The 16465-nt window shown below is 41.3% G+C and overlaps 2 protein-coding genes across 12 annotated transcripts in view; one reads left to right on the top strand and one right to left on the bottom strand.

Annotated features, from left to right (window-relative positions):
• The window catches only part of MBTPS2 (membrane bound transcription factor peptidase, site 2), a 36963-nt gene extending 35187 nt beyond the window's left edge, over nucleotides 1–1776 (bottom strand). For all 4 annotated transcript variants that reach the window (XM_065644444.1, XM_065644450.1, XM_065644460.1 and 1 more), the window contains exon 1: nucleotides 1696–1776. In XM_065644444.1, coding sequence (XP_065500516.1) covers nucleotides 1696–1770 — 75 coding nt within the window. In that variant the 5' untranslated portion in view covers nucleotides 1771–1776. The remainder of the gene's footprint in view (nucleotides 1–1695) is intronic.
• Nucleotides 1777–13169: 11393 nt separating this feature from the next.
• The window catches only part of SMPX (small muscle protein X-linked), a 40734-nt gene continuing 37438 nt past the window's right edge, over nucleotides 13170–16465 (top strand). For 3 of the 8 annotated variants that reach the window (XM_065658384.1, XM_065658383.1, XM_065658382.1), the window contains exon 1: nucleotides 13170–13331. The gene's annotated coding sequence lies outside the window, so the exon portion shown is untranslated. Of the gene's footprint in view, nucleotides 13362–13477; nucleotides 13621–16465 lie in introns of those variants that run through there. The other 5 variants (XM_065658381.1, XM_065658386.1, XM_065658385.1 and 2 more) reach the window with 5 other exon arrangements.

The raw sequence follows: 16465 nt of genomic DNA, 5'->3' as shown, positions 1-16465 counted from the left end.
TCATCAGACACAAAGTTACTGTCAAAACAAAACAAGCATGTTGGCTGACCTTTCTGGTGGTGACTGGTGTGTCTCACTACAGTCAGGAGCACGTTTCTCTGGTATTTGGCCAATCTTCTAATTTGTTTCAAAACAATGCCACATTTGTTTCCAAATACCTAATACAGATTTGATGTAATGAAATTTGAAAAATCTTCAGATAAATTACTCTATTTTTTATTGTCATTATGTACAGACTAACATTTGGCAATCAACAGTTCCCATCATTTACTGAGCTACATTTGTTTTCCAACAATTAGCAGCAGGGGGAGCCACGTATTTTTCCAAGTTTTTCTCATCACTTAAAATTTATCATATTTCTTCCGCTTTTTTACAGGAGGGACAAAATCAACATTTTTTTACTTTGAAACCACTAGGCCCTATCTGCACTTGGCAGAAACAGATGCAGCTCATGGACTGTAACGTTAGCGTCAAAAAGCAAAAGAATTACAGATCAAATCTTTAATTTCATTTTTCCTCATATTTAACTAGCATATGTCCTATTTTGCATATATACTTTGCAATTTCAATGATCTCTCAGAAATCTTACTTCTCGAGCTTTAAAAAAAAAAAAACAGACAAAGCAAACAATTACACTTAATGAACGATACTTTAATGGTCTATTTTCCTTTCAAGCCTTCCTCTATCAGAAGAGAGATGAGTCTTATAATACTCTCTGAAGATTAGAATTTATTTATTGAAAAACTAGTTGTACAGAGCTCTGTCTCAACTTATTCTTTCAGTAGAAGTAAGGACATTAAAAATAATAATTTTTGAAAAGCGCATTAGTTATGCTTGGACATACAGTAATTTCTGAAAAATCATTCTAAAACTCATACTTTACACAGCAAACTCATGAATTTTTTTATATATATATAAAAAGATGATAATACTTCTAACTCCAGAAGCACATTAAAGCTATTTGAACAGCGGACTAAAAGCTGACTTCCCTAACGTTTCACAGCTTTGTTCCTTCAATGTGGCCCCGAAATCTGGAGCCGGCTGGAAGGTGTTTTCAACCCCAGCGACGGGCGGGAGCAAACCACTCCCTCCCCGGGCGCCGCCGCTAGGACTTCCCGCAGAGCTGCAGGGCCCCGTTCTCAGGGCGGGGTGGCTCGCCCTCGGGGGAAGGCCGGCCCCGGCAGCCCGAGGGAGGACAGCGGGGCCCGCGGGGCAGGCACAGCGCCTGTCGGCCGCACCGAACCCGGAGCTGCGGAGCTGGAAACGGGGCGGGCGGGGGAGGCCCCCGCGCCCCCGCTCCGAGCCCGACCGGCCCCGGCAGCCCCGGGCACCTGCCAGACGCGGGGCTGGGCGGGGCGGGAAAACCGCCGCACCCCCACGCGGCCTCGCTGGCCCGAGCTTCGCGCCGGCCGTTAAGTTTGAACTGCAGAGAGGCCGCGCGCCGCCGGCTCGGGCAGGGGAGCGGCGCCTCCCTCTGCCGGGGAGCGGGGAGGAGAGGGGGTCGTAGCCAGCCCTGCCGTGTCGGAGGGTGGGCGAGGAGGGGCGGCTTCTCCCCGGTGGCGACTCCGGACCCCGCCCGGGGGAGGATGAGGTTGCCGCCGCCCTCCTCCCGGCCCCGGCAGGGTCTGAGGGGTGAAGTGGGGCTCTTGCCCCGGCCGAGGGCTCCCCGTTCGGCTCCGCGCCCACAGCCCTCACCTTGAGCAGCGTATCCACCAGGTAGATGGCGCACCAGCCCCCCAGCACGCACACCACCACCGGGATCGGGATCATTGCTGCAGCCGTGGCGGTGGCGGCGGCCTGGGTTCATGCGGAGGAGCCCCCGGAACCAAACCTGCCCCGGAACCTTTCTCCATCAGCTACACTGCCCGGTCGGACGCTTCCGGGCACCGCGTCAAGCGAGGGCAGGCGCCGCGGTGACGTCAGAGCCGAGCGCGCAGGGGGAGCGGGAGGGCGCCACCACGCGGTGCGCGTGCGCAGCGAGCCGGCCGTCGCTCCCGCCAGCGCGTGCCCGGGTGCGGACTGCGCCTGCGCGGCCGGCGGGGGCCGGGCGAGGGGCGGGAGGCGGAGCCGGTCTCGGTCCCGCTCCCTCCTCCGCCTGTTGCTAAAATTTGCTTCAGCTCTTTGTGTGTCCGTGCGCGGTGAAGAGGTGCGGGGTGGGCGCGCGCGGTGTTTGTATGTTACGTGTTGAGTGGCGGAGGCAGCGGCGGGCTCCCCCTCAGCGGAGCTGCCCGGCCGCCCCCTGTGAGGCCCCGGCGGTGCCCCCGGGGCTGCGGGTGCGGGTGGGGCCCTCGGGAGCGGCTGTGGTGGGAGCGGCCGGGGAAGCACGCGGGAGAATACGACTTGTTTGCCGTGGTGGGATAAAGGCGGATTGTTGGAAGCGACGGAGTAACGTGATTGGCTTTAACCATTCGCATTCTTACAGAAATTTAACACGCTTCATGACACAACAAAATCATATCCTGAGGCTCACGGCATGACTCTCAGCCAAGTGTTCTCCAGGCCGTTCTGTTCCTTCCCAATCCACTATCACACTAATTCTCTAATTTTATGCCGCTCTTGATCCCCCCGCCACCTCCTCTTGGGCGTGTCTTTCGCTGTTGCTGGAATCTGCATGTGCCGTGAGGTCACTAGTATTGGGGCCTTTCCTACTGTAAAAACTTCGACTCAGAGCTCGAACACAACAAGCAAACAAGTACAAGACTTGGCAAAGGTTAAGAAAAAGCATTTCTTTGCCTACACGAACTGTAAATTGAACCGCCATGCCCCTTCACCTTGTGAAAAAGGTGCATTATCATGGCCTCAGTTTTTTCATTTCCAAAGATTTTTCAGGAATCAAGACAACAGCAGTGTGAGAACCTTCTGCAGTTTGTGGCTTCCAGTCCACCTTTTTCTTCATGCTCCAGGCCAACTTTCCTTGGCCTTGCTTTGTAAGAAATTAGACAGAAGGACATCTCACTCCTGCAAATGCTTATTTCTTCTGTCCCTCAGCTCTGATGCGTTCGTCTGTGGGTTCACGGACCATTTGGTGGAACATCTGGGACTGCTGTCAGAAGAATTCAGAAACCCAGCCACACACTGTCTTGTCCACACAGAAAGCTTTGTAGAAGTTGTGCTTTTAAAGAGATATACCAGTGCCTGTCCTTTGAATCGAACAATGCATCAAACCCTCCCTTTGCTAGAATTCAAGTGGTTTTAATACTGCTTTTCAGTTACATTTTCAGATTTTGCAACATGTTCTTTGTACCATATACACTGCTTCATCCTGTCTGTCCCAAAACAGATGCTGTGAGCTTTCCTTATGCTACCAGCAGAAAGAACATCTCAGCTTTGAACTCCTTGGTTCTTTTTGGTTCCCTTTCTTGTCACTGATAATGTCATTGCTGAGGAAGCAGGAGCAAGGGGCTGTACCTCAAGAGACAGATCAGCAGGCAAGGCGAGACAGGCCTGGCCAACCTCTGGTTGTTGGCCCTTGTGGGGGCAGAAGGGGAAGTGGTGCATGCCTGCTTTCACTTGTTCTCTGGTGAATTTCTTTGTCTTTCATCTCAAGTCAGGGGTGGTTTTCTCTGAAGTTTAGATTTTCCATCGTTCTTAAAGCCCTACCCTTTGGTGGGAGCTGTTTATGTTAACCAAAGCCTCATGAGAGCTTTGGAAAGGATGTTATTCCAACGTAAAAGCTGAATAATTACAGGAAATTTATCCAGCCCTGCATGCAAACAAGTTCGAGTTGTGCACTGACATAGACAACTTTGAGATGTCCCCAGGGTGTAAAAATGTAATAAACAGAGTCCTGGACTAATCAGATCTGTTTATGGCTTTTCTGCAGTGGTTCCCAGTCTAGCAAGTTCAATTGCAAGTCATTGAGGAATTATGCAAATAGGGTTAAGTCTACACCTTATTGGTTGAAAACTCAAGTTGTTCCATAGACCAACATGCATTTAATATAAATACACAAAATTTATTCTAGTGGGGGTCTTTAGAAGCAATGGAAACAGTTGAGAATATTCAAACAGTTGAGAACATGAATAATTTTACTAGTGGCACAGTCTCACTGAAATCAAGCATAGTAAAATGAGCATGTTTAAATGATCCAGTCAAGAAATAGCTTTTGTAGCATTATTGTATTTTAATTCTATCTTCACTTAGGATACTGTATAAAATATAGACCTGGATTTTATTGACTTGGTGTAGAAATTGGCAGTGCAAGTAAAAAGGAATGCAACTAAAACACACAGTCTGTGTTTTATTGCCAGAAAGTTTATCACAAGAAAACAAACCCAAATGAGGATTTTCTAGAATGCAGTAGATAGATGTTTTGAACTGCTAGTCCCACTGTTTTTACTTGTGTAACTTAAGCGGGTATTTTGCCCCTGGCAGAAAGGCAAAGTTAATCCTTGTTCTCATGGAATAAAAGTGTTGCAGATTCTGAAGTGTTACAGGGAGAGATTGCATTAACATTTTGAAAGTTAAGGTGTACAAAATTAAAGATTTCCACTTTAAAATAGTTCATGAGGCAGTGCAGGTGTTGGTACAGCTTTTACCACTGCTTGATTTATCTTACAGCTACATATTAAGCTACAGTAGTGGCTAAAGCCAAACCCTATGTAGTAATGATGTTAGTGCACAGTATACATATGTTGTTACAAAGCAGTGTAACTATCAGTTTAAGTAGTCACATTTGATATGTGCGGTAGTGGGAAGGCATGAGTGGACCTCAAAAGGGCGAGTATCTAGGAATGCTAGAAAAAATATGTATCAGTCGTCATGCAAGAGTATCACAAGTCATGCAAAAACTTTAGACAGAAAAAGTATACTCTCGTAAGCATAATAATGCCAATTAAATGTAATTTGTGAAGTAAATACCAAATAGAATGTGTTAATAACACATTAATTAAGATATTATCCAATTCAGTCAGCAGCTTAATATCGTAGGCATCTTTTTCTAGACATAGGAAATATATTTACCTTAAAATTAATTATCCATGTGTCTAATAATTAATCTCTTCAACTTTTATCTATTATCGAAGTAAATATGTGATTGTTCAGATATTCCCACATGTGACTTGTTGCAAAATAAAAGTAAAACCAGTCTTAACCACACTTTCAAAAACTCTGATGTTAGGACAGTTGGCAGGGCTTCAGGGAAATTGTACCTGCTCACAGTTCATTGGAGGCTCAGACCTGAAACTAGCTAAGATGTAGATTTTGGCATTGAGAGGTTGTAAATATTGCCAGTTTGAAGACAATACAATCAGAACATGACTTGGTTGGATAAGTGTTTGAGGAGAGCAAATGAGTTTTTAGATATGTTCTGAGTAGTATTCATTACTAGATTGTTGGGCACTGAGGTGAGCCGAACAGAGGAGAGGACGGCTGGAGCAAAATGTGGCACAATTCTGCAAATGTTTATTTGCCAGCCTAACTTGAAATGAAGGGATGCTTTCGTGGAGTGTGTGAATGTTTGCAAAATGAGCACTCACGCCTAGCTGAGAATTTAAAGTACAGACAAGGATGCGTGAAAGAAGAAATAGATGGGAAAAGATTAAATAGATGGTCCATTAAGCATTTATGCAGGTTAGGAAATTGCTGCTGGAGTGAATAAAAAGATTAGAGTAAAGAAGAAATCTGAGACATGAGAGATACAGAGACTGGCTTGCTACAAAGATGTGTATAGCATTGGCTGTACATATCTGAACAAATATGTTTTCATTTACCTTACTAATATGTGAAAATCTCAGTATATAGGAGAAATTCTGGTAATGGGAATTATAGAGATGTGTAATATGTGAGGTCTTTTAAACTGAAACTCAAACAAGAAAACAAACAAACAAACAAACAAACAAAACCCGCAAAAACCAAACAACACCTTTGGTCCTTGCTGTGCCTGGAAAAGAGCAGAATGTTACACAGTTTTCTTGACAGTTTTTTATGTTCCAATTACAGTACAAAAGAGTCTTTTTTATTTAAATAGAAATGAGGTCAAAGTATGCTGTTAAGGTTCAGGGTTTGTTTGCGGTATTTAACCTGGTTACCAAAAATACATTCTAGAAACGTGGGATTCTGTCTCTTAAATGAAATTTATTGTCAAGTCTCTGTTCATATGAACAATGTAAGTAAAGGAAAAACACAAGCGTTCATAGAAACATGTCTTTACGATAATAGGTTAATCTGCTACAAAGAGTAGTTGTACATGCTTTTTCATCATTTGTTAATTACTAGTGTCTATAACAAAACAAATTACAGGTCTTTCTTAATTGTTATCCATTTTCAGCATTTACCCATCAGTTGTAATTCCGTAATGCACATCATGACTGAAATAACATCTAAAATAAGGTCCTCCAAAGCTGTTGCACCACAGGGAGAAACGGGTGTCAGACTCCAAAGAAAAACAAAGGTAAAACAAACTTGAGAGATTTGGGTCAAGTATTATTCTAGAATCCAGTTCTGTAAGAATATTAGTTTGAGGCTTCAGCTACTCATTTTAGCTGATAATCTTGCTTGCTCAGCTCTTGGGCTTTGCTTCCTCTGCAGTGATTTAGAAGTTGTATATGAGAAAAAGCATGTAATATCTACTGCAGAGTACCTATTCAGCATTAGCTCCTGTGTTGGGATGCTTGAAAATGGATTTACCTGAACTGCAGGGAAAAAAGGGTTCAGTCAGTGAAGGAGAAGAGCACACAGCTGCTGGGTTTGGATTTTTTTGTTTGATTTTTGTTTGTTTTGCTTGGTTTGGTTGGTTTGGGGATTTTTGTTTGTTTGTTTGTTAGTTTCTTTACATTACCTCTGAAGTCCCTAAGTACACAAACTCCTCTTCTACCACAGAATGAAAATAAATATAGAATAGTTTCAATCTAACAGGTATTGTTTCTTGCTCACTGTAATCTGAAGTAAATGCACATGGTAGTATTAGATCTATTAAGTTTGAACCCCCAAACCTGTTGGGCAGCCTCAAACCCTGGGGAAAGATGTGCACTTAGCGATTGAGTAAGTCAAAGTGAGGTAATGCTTTGAAGAAAACAAAATAGTTTGTAATTCATTGTTTAGCCAACTGTTAAAGCCCATAGCACATCTATTCACCTGCATACATGGCATTTAGGTGTTCTGAATAACAGGAATGTCTTTCGCAGGATGAACTGATGAGGATATCACCGTAACTGTCCACCTGGACTGTATAGATGGTTGAAGTAGCTCCTGAATTGCTTCATCATACAGCACAGCACTTGGTTAAACCAGCACCGATGCTCTGCCACAAGAAGCCGGCTGTAAGGAGCTGTTTCACGATCGCCCAGCCCTCCATGCTGCGAATAAACTCTGATTTGGGCCGGTGTCCTGGTACTATGAATCCCCACTGCTCCTTATCAGCCAGAGCACCTGGGAACTACCCGTGGCAAAACAGTGGTTTGGCCTTACATAGAGCAGTTTGTGTTAGAAACCTGAGCTAAGAACATCTCCTTTTTTTCTTAATAAAATAAATAATCATTTTGAGAGCTGGCTGCAATAAAGCTGTGAACATTTTCGTGGATACTCTAATCAGAGCATCAAGATTATGGCCTAGCACCTCACTGATGGTGGTGGGCACAGGAAACACAGAGCAGCCTGCAGCTCTCCAAAGTCATTTCCAGGACAGATGATTTTCAAGCACCACTTTTAGCTGCAGACCTTGAGAACTGAACTGTACTTCAAAGGGCTACCCCCTGTGCTGCACAGCCCTATGTGACTGAATGAAGCAGCTGAATATTTATAGTTTCTTTTTCCACTTATATTATTATCCTTGGATAGAAGATATTGCCAGTCCACAACTTTACTTCATATGGGTGTGAAGATTTTTAAAACTGCTTTCCTAAGAGAAACTATTTATACTATTTTTAATACTTGAAACTTGATATTGGGAAACATCTAGAAATTAGCAGCTGGAGGACTTAACTGGTCTTCCTGTGCCAACACTGATTTCTTTTGGTAATTTCCTTCTGAACAGGTACAATATTTGTATGGCAGGAGACCACAGATGATTGAAAAATGTTCCTGTAACAGATCTAGTTCAATAAAAGTAAGGTTTGATATAGATCATATTTGACTACTTGATATAGCCATATGACTAGTAGATTTATTCATATCTTCACTGTGGAAAGTATTCATTCCTAATTGTCCTGTTTTTCAGAACATCAGTGGAATGTGAAGCTAAGAATTTTTTCCTTATGACTCATGGGAACTAAGATAAGTGTCCCGATATTGATTCAAGCTTTAAAAAACTTCACACTCATAGTTTATCAATCTTCATCTTTTATGTTCTGTTCAGCAGATATAAACCTAAGATAGCAACTGATCAATCACAAATGGTTCAGCAGGTTGGTGCAGTTGCCCTTGATTTTGGTAATTTTTTACCTAAAGGCATTAATTTCTTTATAATATCCTTGATATTCTGCTTCATTCAGCCCGTTACTTGATATCTCTTGTTCTGAGTCCATCTTTCTGCCAGGTGGACTATTTGTGTCTCAGCCATGTCTTTATTCCTGTTAATATGCCATTCAAATGACGAATCATCAGAAATTTGTCTTTTTCTCTGTTAGACTTCAGATGATTGCTCTACTCAAGTCTACTACATTTGCTCTCACAGCAGGATCGAAGCTGTGTGTGAAACTGATTACCTGCACAGCTGTAATTTTGTTTCATGCTTTATTACAAGAGATAAGTATGTAGCTGTGTGGTGCTGAGTTCCCAGGTCCTCTGGTATATCTGTACCTACTTCTTGTACAGCTTTGGGCCAGATGGGTACTACGGCAAAATTCCTTACTGCACATCAGGTGAGGTTTAATCTCACCATTAAAGACAAGAACTTATAGCGTTCAGCAGATGTAATCAACAAGTAGGGATGGCCTTCATCAAAAGAAATCTATTATGGGATTGAAAAAGAAAATAGCTGCCTATTCGAATTATCCTGATTTGTGAAAACAACGAGTAGTTTTTCTGTTTAAAATTCAACCAATGATTAAGTCAGTTCCTATTTTGTCAAACTTGTTTGCCCAGGACAATATCTGATGGTGCAATGTTATGTTTTTTGTTTCTTTTCCAAATGGTGCTGAATCATTATAGCAGACAGGATGTTTACAAAATCAGCATGTAATTTAAAATTCATTTTCCCTTCAAAAACTGCCAGTACCCTTGCTATTTCTTATGGTATCAGCTTTGCCAGGTATAGTGGCTAAAATTTCCCAGGAGAAATGCGTAAACAAATTTGGTGCTTGTACATCATGATCACATTTCAGTTACTCAAAACCTTTTGTTAAGTGAGAATTTTACGGACTACAAAGTGACAGAGAATATGGCTTTTGGGTAATTCAGTGGTCAAAGTTATGATGTTCTAGCATTTGTGTGGGTTATACTCATAATGCAGCTTTTAGAACTTAATACAAACTCTTAGATGATGCTAATGATGCTATTAAAAGATGCTGGAACTCTGAAATTTAGAACAAGGTCACTGGCAGCCTCTAATGAGACCATCTTCTTAATACAAGGCTAATTATTTCTTGATGGAACAGCCTGTGATAATAATCACCATGCTTTTATATGGGAAAGAAAGAGAGCATGCAGGAGTTGAATTAATATTTAGCAGCTCAGAAATGTCACAGAAACAAAATCAGCTAATTTAGATAAGTTGGTTGATTTCCTGTCCACTAGATAATAGCAAACATTTTTTCATGCTATTTTATGTCATTCGTTATTTAAATAGCCTGATATTATTGTTGTTGGCATAGCTGTACAGTTAGAGACTCAAGACAAAGTACTTGATTTTTTCTTGATATTAAGAAACATATGGATTGAGGGAAACTAGGAGAAGCAATCGAACAGTAGATGATAGTTCCTCAAACAACAAAGCAGCTGAAATCTGATATTCTGCAATCTAGGATTCAAAATTACTTTCAGTTTAAAGGAAGAGTGGGCTCTGATGCCTGGCAATTGCAATATCCACTGTATTTTAAATTTCTGTGATTCTGTCTAACCTCATTTGCCTGGCTACCATTGCTAAAAGTGTCTGTCTTTCATCAAGCGTATGTGCCAAATCGTTACATGAACTAGATACATCTTTACTGAGGGAAAAGAGCCCAAAAGTACAAATAAAATCTGTGTGAGTTACAAAATTAATGGTGTGCTCTTCTTGTTGTTTGTTTGTCTTTGTTCATTTTGTTGGTTGATTGGGTTTGGGTTTGGATTAGGGTGGGTTTTTTTGTTGTTTTGTTTTGTTTTCCAGGATCCTCTGTGTTAGTCCTCTGACAAATCTGTATGATAGCAAGTTTCTTATTTTTAAATCTTAGTCAATAACAGTTGAGTTGAATGAAGAGAATAGTTTGTCTTGCATTACAACTTTAGTTTTCATATTCTTCACCAAACAATTGAAATGAAGGTAGTGATAGGAATTAATTAACCAAATGCTTGGTATACTGGGCCCACTATTCTTACCTGGTAATAAACTGTAATTTATAGAGCTAAAATTAAGATAGGGAAGGAAAGTTTTGCATTGCCAAGGATCTATGATATGTTGCTACTACTTGGTAATTTGAAGCAAAACTCCAGGAATGTATTTTTTAACTTTTTACTTTAAAGAAGTCTTATTTCAAGTGAGCTTAGATTGTGAGTACTCCTTTGTTGGCTTGCATTTTTAATTGTATTACATTGCTTGCATTACACTAAAACAATTTGGACTATAATAAAAAAATATTTTTCTTTTGGGAGACTCAGGGAAGTTGTTTCTGTGCTCATGAGGTTTCTCAAAAAGCAAAATATTTAAGTAAGCTTATTAAGTAGTGACAGCTTAAAGAAACAATTCTGACATTATACAGTGAAATTTCTCAGTCAAGAAGTAAGACACACATTTCTGTTAACCGTCAACTTCACTTTCAAAACTAATAAACTGCTCTAGGAAGCACATTAATTAGAAAATATTCTGGGAGTGCAGCAAAAATATATTTCGATCTATATTGTGATTTTCATACATCAAATAAATACGTTGTTACTGTGTCCTTTGGATCTCTGTACATGAGACATAATAATTTTATGCAGTGTGTGCCAACGTACCTGGCCCTAACTTGCCAGGCATTGAATCCATCATCTGAAATGCACATATGTCTCATTATTTACTTACTAAATCATCTGCTACATGTATTCAGCAGATGAATCTGCAAGTCATGGGGCTGTGCATCCCAGTGGTTATTAAAAGGCAATGGTACCCTGCAAAATAATGGTAAAAACATATTTTTCCCTTTAAAATATACTCAGATCTACATTTTCTAATATTAGTGATAAAATGTGGGTTTACTCCTTTTATCCCAACAATTTTATATGTTTTAGGTGTGACTGTGGATGGCTGTTAGGTATGTGACAGAGGTAGATTCTTTTCCTATTTACACATCACTAGGACTATCTATTAAATTACTTGTCACTGCTATGAAAATCTGTTGAAGGAAACAGTGTTGAGCTGGTGTTTCTTAGGCATATTTGCAAGATGACAGAATTACAAAATGTAAGCAATGGCCTACCTTTGCTAAATTAATGGCACATGGAAGGAAGAACTGTGTATTCCAGAGCTGGTTTGTAATATAAGTGCTGTAATACCAATTGAAATAAATTCGTGAACAAGATCATGTTACAAAAATATATTGCCTCTTTCGGTGCTTTCTAATACTTTTGTTGTGAACATGAACCTTCACAAGGGGGTGTGTAAAGTCATTTATCTGACTCCAGCTTTGCTGTAAGACGGTGTCAACCTCCTGGAAGGCAGGACCTTAGACTGTGACAGCAAGCTCCTCCATTCTAGGCAAAAGACAGGTCTGTGGGCCCTGTTGTGAGCTCTGCCATGTTTCAAGTGCAATAGTCTTTCTCATACCTCAAAATACTTGACAACAGGCATGCTCGACCTTTCTGAGGAAACAGGCCGAGGAGTCTACTTGGAAGGAGCTGTTTGCTATCCGTACCTCCACCAGTCTCGACCTGACACAAACGCATGTCCCTGTTTCATGCCTAGTTGTGTGTCCACCTTGTCATGGATCCTTGGGAATGGGGTGGCTATGAGTAGTCTGCAAGCTGCTAGAGCAAGTCATCAGATCTATCAGCTGCTTCCAGATGACAGCACTTTTAGGAGAGGGGGCAGCAGAGTGAGTCACAGGCTTAATGAAGTCATCTGGGAGGTCATCCTCCTCTTTGAGATACTTGAAGTGAAAAGAGTGATTGGTCAAATAAGTTAAAGTCAAGGAAAATCCTCTCTGAAATCTCTCTCCCAACCACTAGCTGTTATAAATAACTTTGGCACTAATTTTGAAAATTGTTGATCTTCTCCTAAAAGTTTCAAGTAGCAGCAGCAAGTGGCCAGTACAGTGTTGCCCATAGTGACGCTGCTCTTGTCACCATTACTGTTATGGATCGGGTGGAGAACAGATAAAACGGAGGAAAGTTCACCCTTGCAAAGGTGCAGTGAACAGGAGGCTGCACTTCTAGGGATGGTAACGTGAGTCTGTGCCACATGCACAACCTGCTATGACAAATCTCCTGTGGCGGCCTTCACCAAAGACAGCATTCATAGGTATAATAACATTTCACTTCCCTCACTACCTATTGCAACTCCTCCCCACACTCTTCCTTTAGCTTCTCTTCATCCGCATACCCTAAGGTTCGGCCACTGGCCACTATGGCCTCACACTGTCAGAAGTCCTCCCCAGGAGCAGGGCTGTCCTGCACGCAGGAGCATCACTCCAAGACCCCGAGGCAGCTGCTGCGTGAGTTCACTCCCAACCCAACAGCAATGTAGTCGCACTGGTGTGGCATTCACCTCTCGTGGTTAGTCCCTCTGAGGTGAGTTCTTTGTAATTATGTCTCCATAATTATTTCCTTCTCTGGCGTGGCAGCAGGGACGCATGCACTGCCCCAAACATCACGGAAGGAGTTGTGTGGTACCTTCTGCCACCGAATGCCTGGAGCTTGTGAAAAGCCCAGAAAGACGGGGAGAGGGAGGGCAAGAAAAGGACCCAAAGGTGTGTTCTTTCAACACCTCCTGCTTGACACTTGAGTCCTGGCTTTACGATGGTCAAGTGTCACAGGGGACCAAGTTACAGGGTGAATCAAACTCTATATTTAGGAAGAACAACTGGAAGCTATGACAGGAATTCCCTTTTACACTTTGCTTCTCAGCCGAGTCTCACTCCAGCCTGGAACAGCTCTCAGCGCCGTCCGAGCTGAAAGCATCGGAGCTATTTCAGACACATTAAAAGGATCACAGTCAATACCCCAGCTGGTAGAAGAAGGTACCTCTTTCAGCATCAAAAGGAAGTGCACATACTCACTTGACGGTTTGGAGCTTTTTTTATATAAGTAAATAAGTAAGCTAATCTTGAAGGGGTCAATTAAAAACTTTAAAGACCCTTATGAAAACTCTTTAATAACTGCTGTGAGGTGACTACAATAGTTGTGGGTTTCTGCTTATTTTAATATGCGGCATATCAGCGTATTCAGAGCAGATTGTTATAGTTATTGCTTCGAAGCCTTTGGGAATCTTTAAAGATTTAAAACAGAAAGCCACTTAAATACCTAGTGACTGGTATGAAGCCCGTGTATTAGCTCAAATACTGTAGTACACAGGTACATGCTTACTGTTTTCTGTATGTTTGTTATAGCTAGTGAATTATTACGTGGGGGTTTTGATGGTAAGAGGGGTGTTCTTTCACTGTGAGCTTAATAGATAACTGTAGTGGAAACAACTGCATTACAGAAAACGTTATTGCATTTGCCTAGAGCTCGTAGTAAGTTTTTGTGTAACAGACTGGAAGCCGCAAAGCGGGGGGTTCTTTTCTTTCTTTGTACTAGCCGAGTCTCACAGTAGTCTAGTTCTTGTCAAAGCCTTTTAAGAAGATAATGCACTTCAGTTCTGTGTCCAAAATACCCCTTGTGCTTGATGCCGCGAGTGTGGTGGGGGAGAAAAGAGAGCTTCCAGCTGGGGTGCGGGGAGGGGTCTTTCTGTTGTCTGTGTGCTGCTGGACATTTCTGTGGATTACAAATGATAGTATCATGATATCTCATTTTATTTAAAGCAAATTGAATAAATCAGCTTATTATCTTGCTGTAGCACTGTCAGAACTCATTTTTAGCAGAGGGACAGCAGATACATCCTTTGTTTTACAAAGGTTCTCTTCAAAACACTGATTTATTTCACAAGTAGCCCTGTTCATGGGTACTTTCACTGAGAAGCAAGGGAATTCACAGGGGAAGTCTGGCATGAAACAGCTCCAAACTGAACTAACGTTGCTGTTGCTTTCTAAGTTTGGTTCAGCATGCAGCCCATAAAAGGTAAAAGGTAAGGTGTGGGGAGACCAAAAAACCACTGGGGAATATAGGCTACATGCATCTGCGTTTTGCTGGTTGCTTACTTGTGAAGTCCTGTGGTGGAAATGAGGGTGAAGAGTGATTTCTTCAAGTTTGCAGAGCTGATTGGAATGCTAGAACTTAATACAATCAGTGCAGCATACTTGACTCTCTCTCTGAGATGCATGGCAAAAGAACAGAGGAATTTAGAAAAATGAACTAATCACTTCAGTAATAGACGCATCTGTAACCTAAGATTTATTTTCCTGTGGTTGATGGTCAGTATTGCTCTGGAGAGAAACTCAGGGAAGGGAGGGAAGGGAAGAGAGCCAGAGAAGATTGTCTATTTTTACTCAGTAGCATGCTGTTGTCCTGATTTCTCTGGGAGTAATGAGGACAGTATGAACCGGTAGGAAAATCACCGCCTCCAAAAGCAGTCCTGCACAATTGTATCATGCATCTGTCTTTAGGAAGCAGTGTCTGATTGCAATCATTTCCAATGCAGACTTCTTGTGAACCCAGAGCACCTCACTGAGGAGTACTGTTGCTGTGCTTGGTTTGAAGTCGAGATTCAGGGTAAATCCCTGCCTGTTGAGCTCTTGGTGTCCTGAGAAGTGCGTATTGGTGTTTTTGCAATGCACAGGCATGCAAGATGGAAAAGTAAATCTTAGCTTGAATTTCTTTGTGACAGTGTTTAGAAACTAGATTCACAGTGTTTTGAAGTGGTTTATGTTAATTTCCTGTGCTTTTGTTTCCATTTCTCATTCTGCTTAGAAAGAGGAAAAGATGATAAGAAAAATTAATTAAACTTTTCTGTGTTATGAGTCCTATCTTTCCAATAAACTGGGGGATTGTTTTGTATTTATCTTTGGAATACAACCACCAGTTAACAGCACAGTTATTTCTGTGAGTAGTAAAGATTTCCAGAAAGGAAAGAGAGAGAGTGCAGTAAATGCTTTTGGCTTTCGGAAAACTGTGCAAATTTTGTCATGAACTTCAGTGGCTGAGATTTCATCCCCTGAAGTTTTAACACTACCTCTGATTTTAAGATTTTATATGTAAATGTAAGACCACAATATAATACTCACTGGAAGCATGCTGGTTTTCTTTTGCATAGTGGGATTTTTTTCTGATTTATTAATTTGGTGGAAGCAATTTAAACCCAAGCAACCTATGAAGATGACGTCCTCTGACTTAATGCTATGTGTTGGCTTGGACAGCACTGTACAGCTTGGAGTGTGATCAGAGGGAGACCTCTAATGGCAGGTCATTTTTACTTTGAGTAAACTTTACTTTCTGTGCAGAGTTACACACAAATTTAAAGCCAATGCAAGAGCAAGTCTTCCATGAGGCGCCAGTGATACACTTTTATGCTGATATTCCAGACTGAAGCCAACCTACAACTCATCTACCTTTCTTTGGTACCACTTCCATGTGACACACTCTTTGGAGCACCAAAGTCTTTGACCCTCTTTTGATTTCTCAGTATATTTCTATTCTCTCCTATGTCATTTATTACTTTTCTCAACATTTTCTTTCTCATCTCAGGTTAAATATTGCAGCAAACATATGCTGTAGTTTGTTTGTGATCAATGAGTTCTCTGGTGAACTCATTTCTCACCTTTTAGTATGACTATCTTATTTTGGGTGATAGTAAGATAGTTTAAATAGCCAGAGTTCAATGAAGGTCTAGTCCAGTTAAAATATTGAGAATGAGAAGTCAAGACGATGTTTTAATTAACCTGATAGTAAAATTTCTTGCCTTTTATTTTTACCTTTATGGAATCTTTTGACTTTCGTGATTTCCCTTTGTTATTTTATATTAATACTGTATCAGTCCATATTTCTATGTATGCATAAAATTATATGGAAATGTCCATTCTTTCTTATCTACCTTCTTGCTAAAGAAAATCAATGAATCTATGTGATCTCAACTTTGAAGAGAGGCTACTTTGTGCCCTAGGAATTGCCAAACAAATTTATGGTTTCTCTATCATTTTCAGTCTATAGGCATTAAAGGTTTGCAAGGATCTGTGAGTCAGAAAATGGTTATGTCTGCATTTATCAATGTTTCGTAACAAGTTATGCTTTATTGAAAGAAGGTTTAAACAGAGTTCTAATAAAT

Source organism: Caloenas nicobarica, chromosome 1 (assembly GCF_036013445.1).
Source record: "Caloenas nicobarica isolate bCalNic1 chromosome 1, bCalNic1.hap1, whole genome shotgun sequence".
In the NCBI taxonomy this organism is placed as follows: Eukaryota; Metazoa; Chordata; class Aves; order Columbiformes; family Columbidae; genus Caloenas; species Caloenas nicobarica.
Note: the sequence above shows the minus strand (reverse complement) of the source record. Positions and strands in the feature narration are given on the sequence as shown.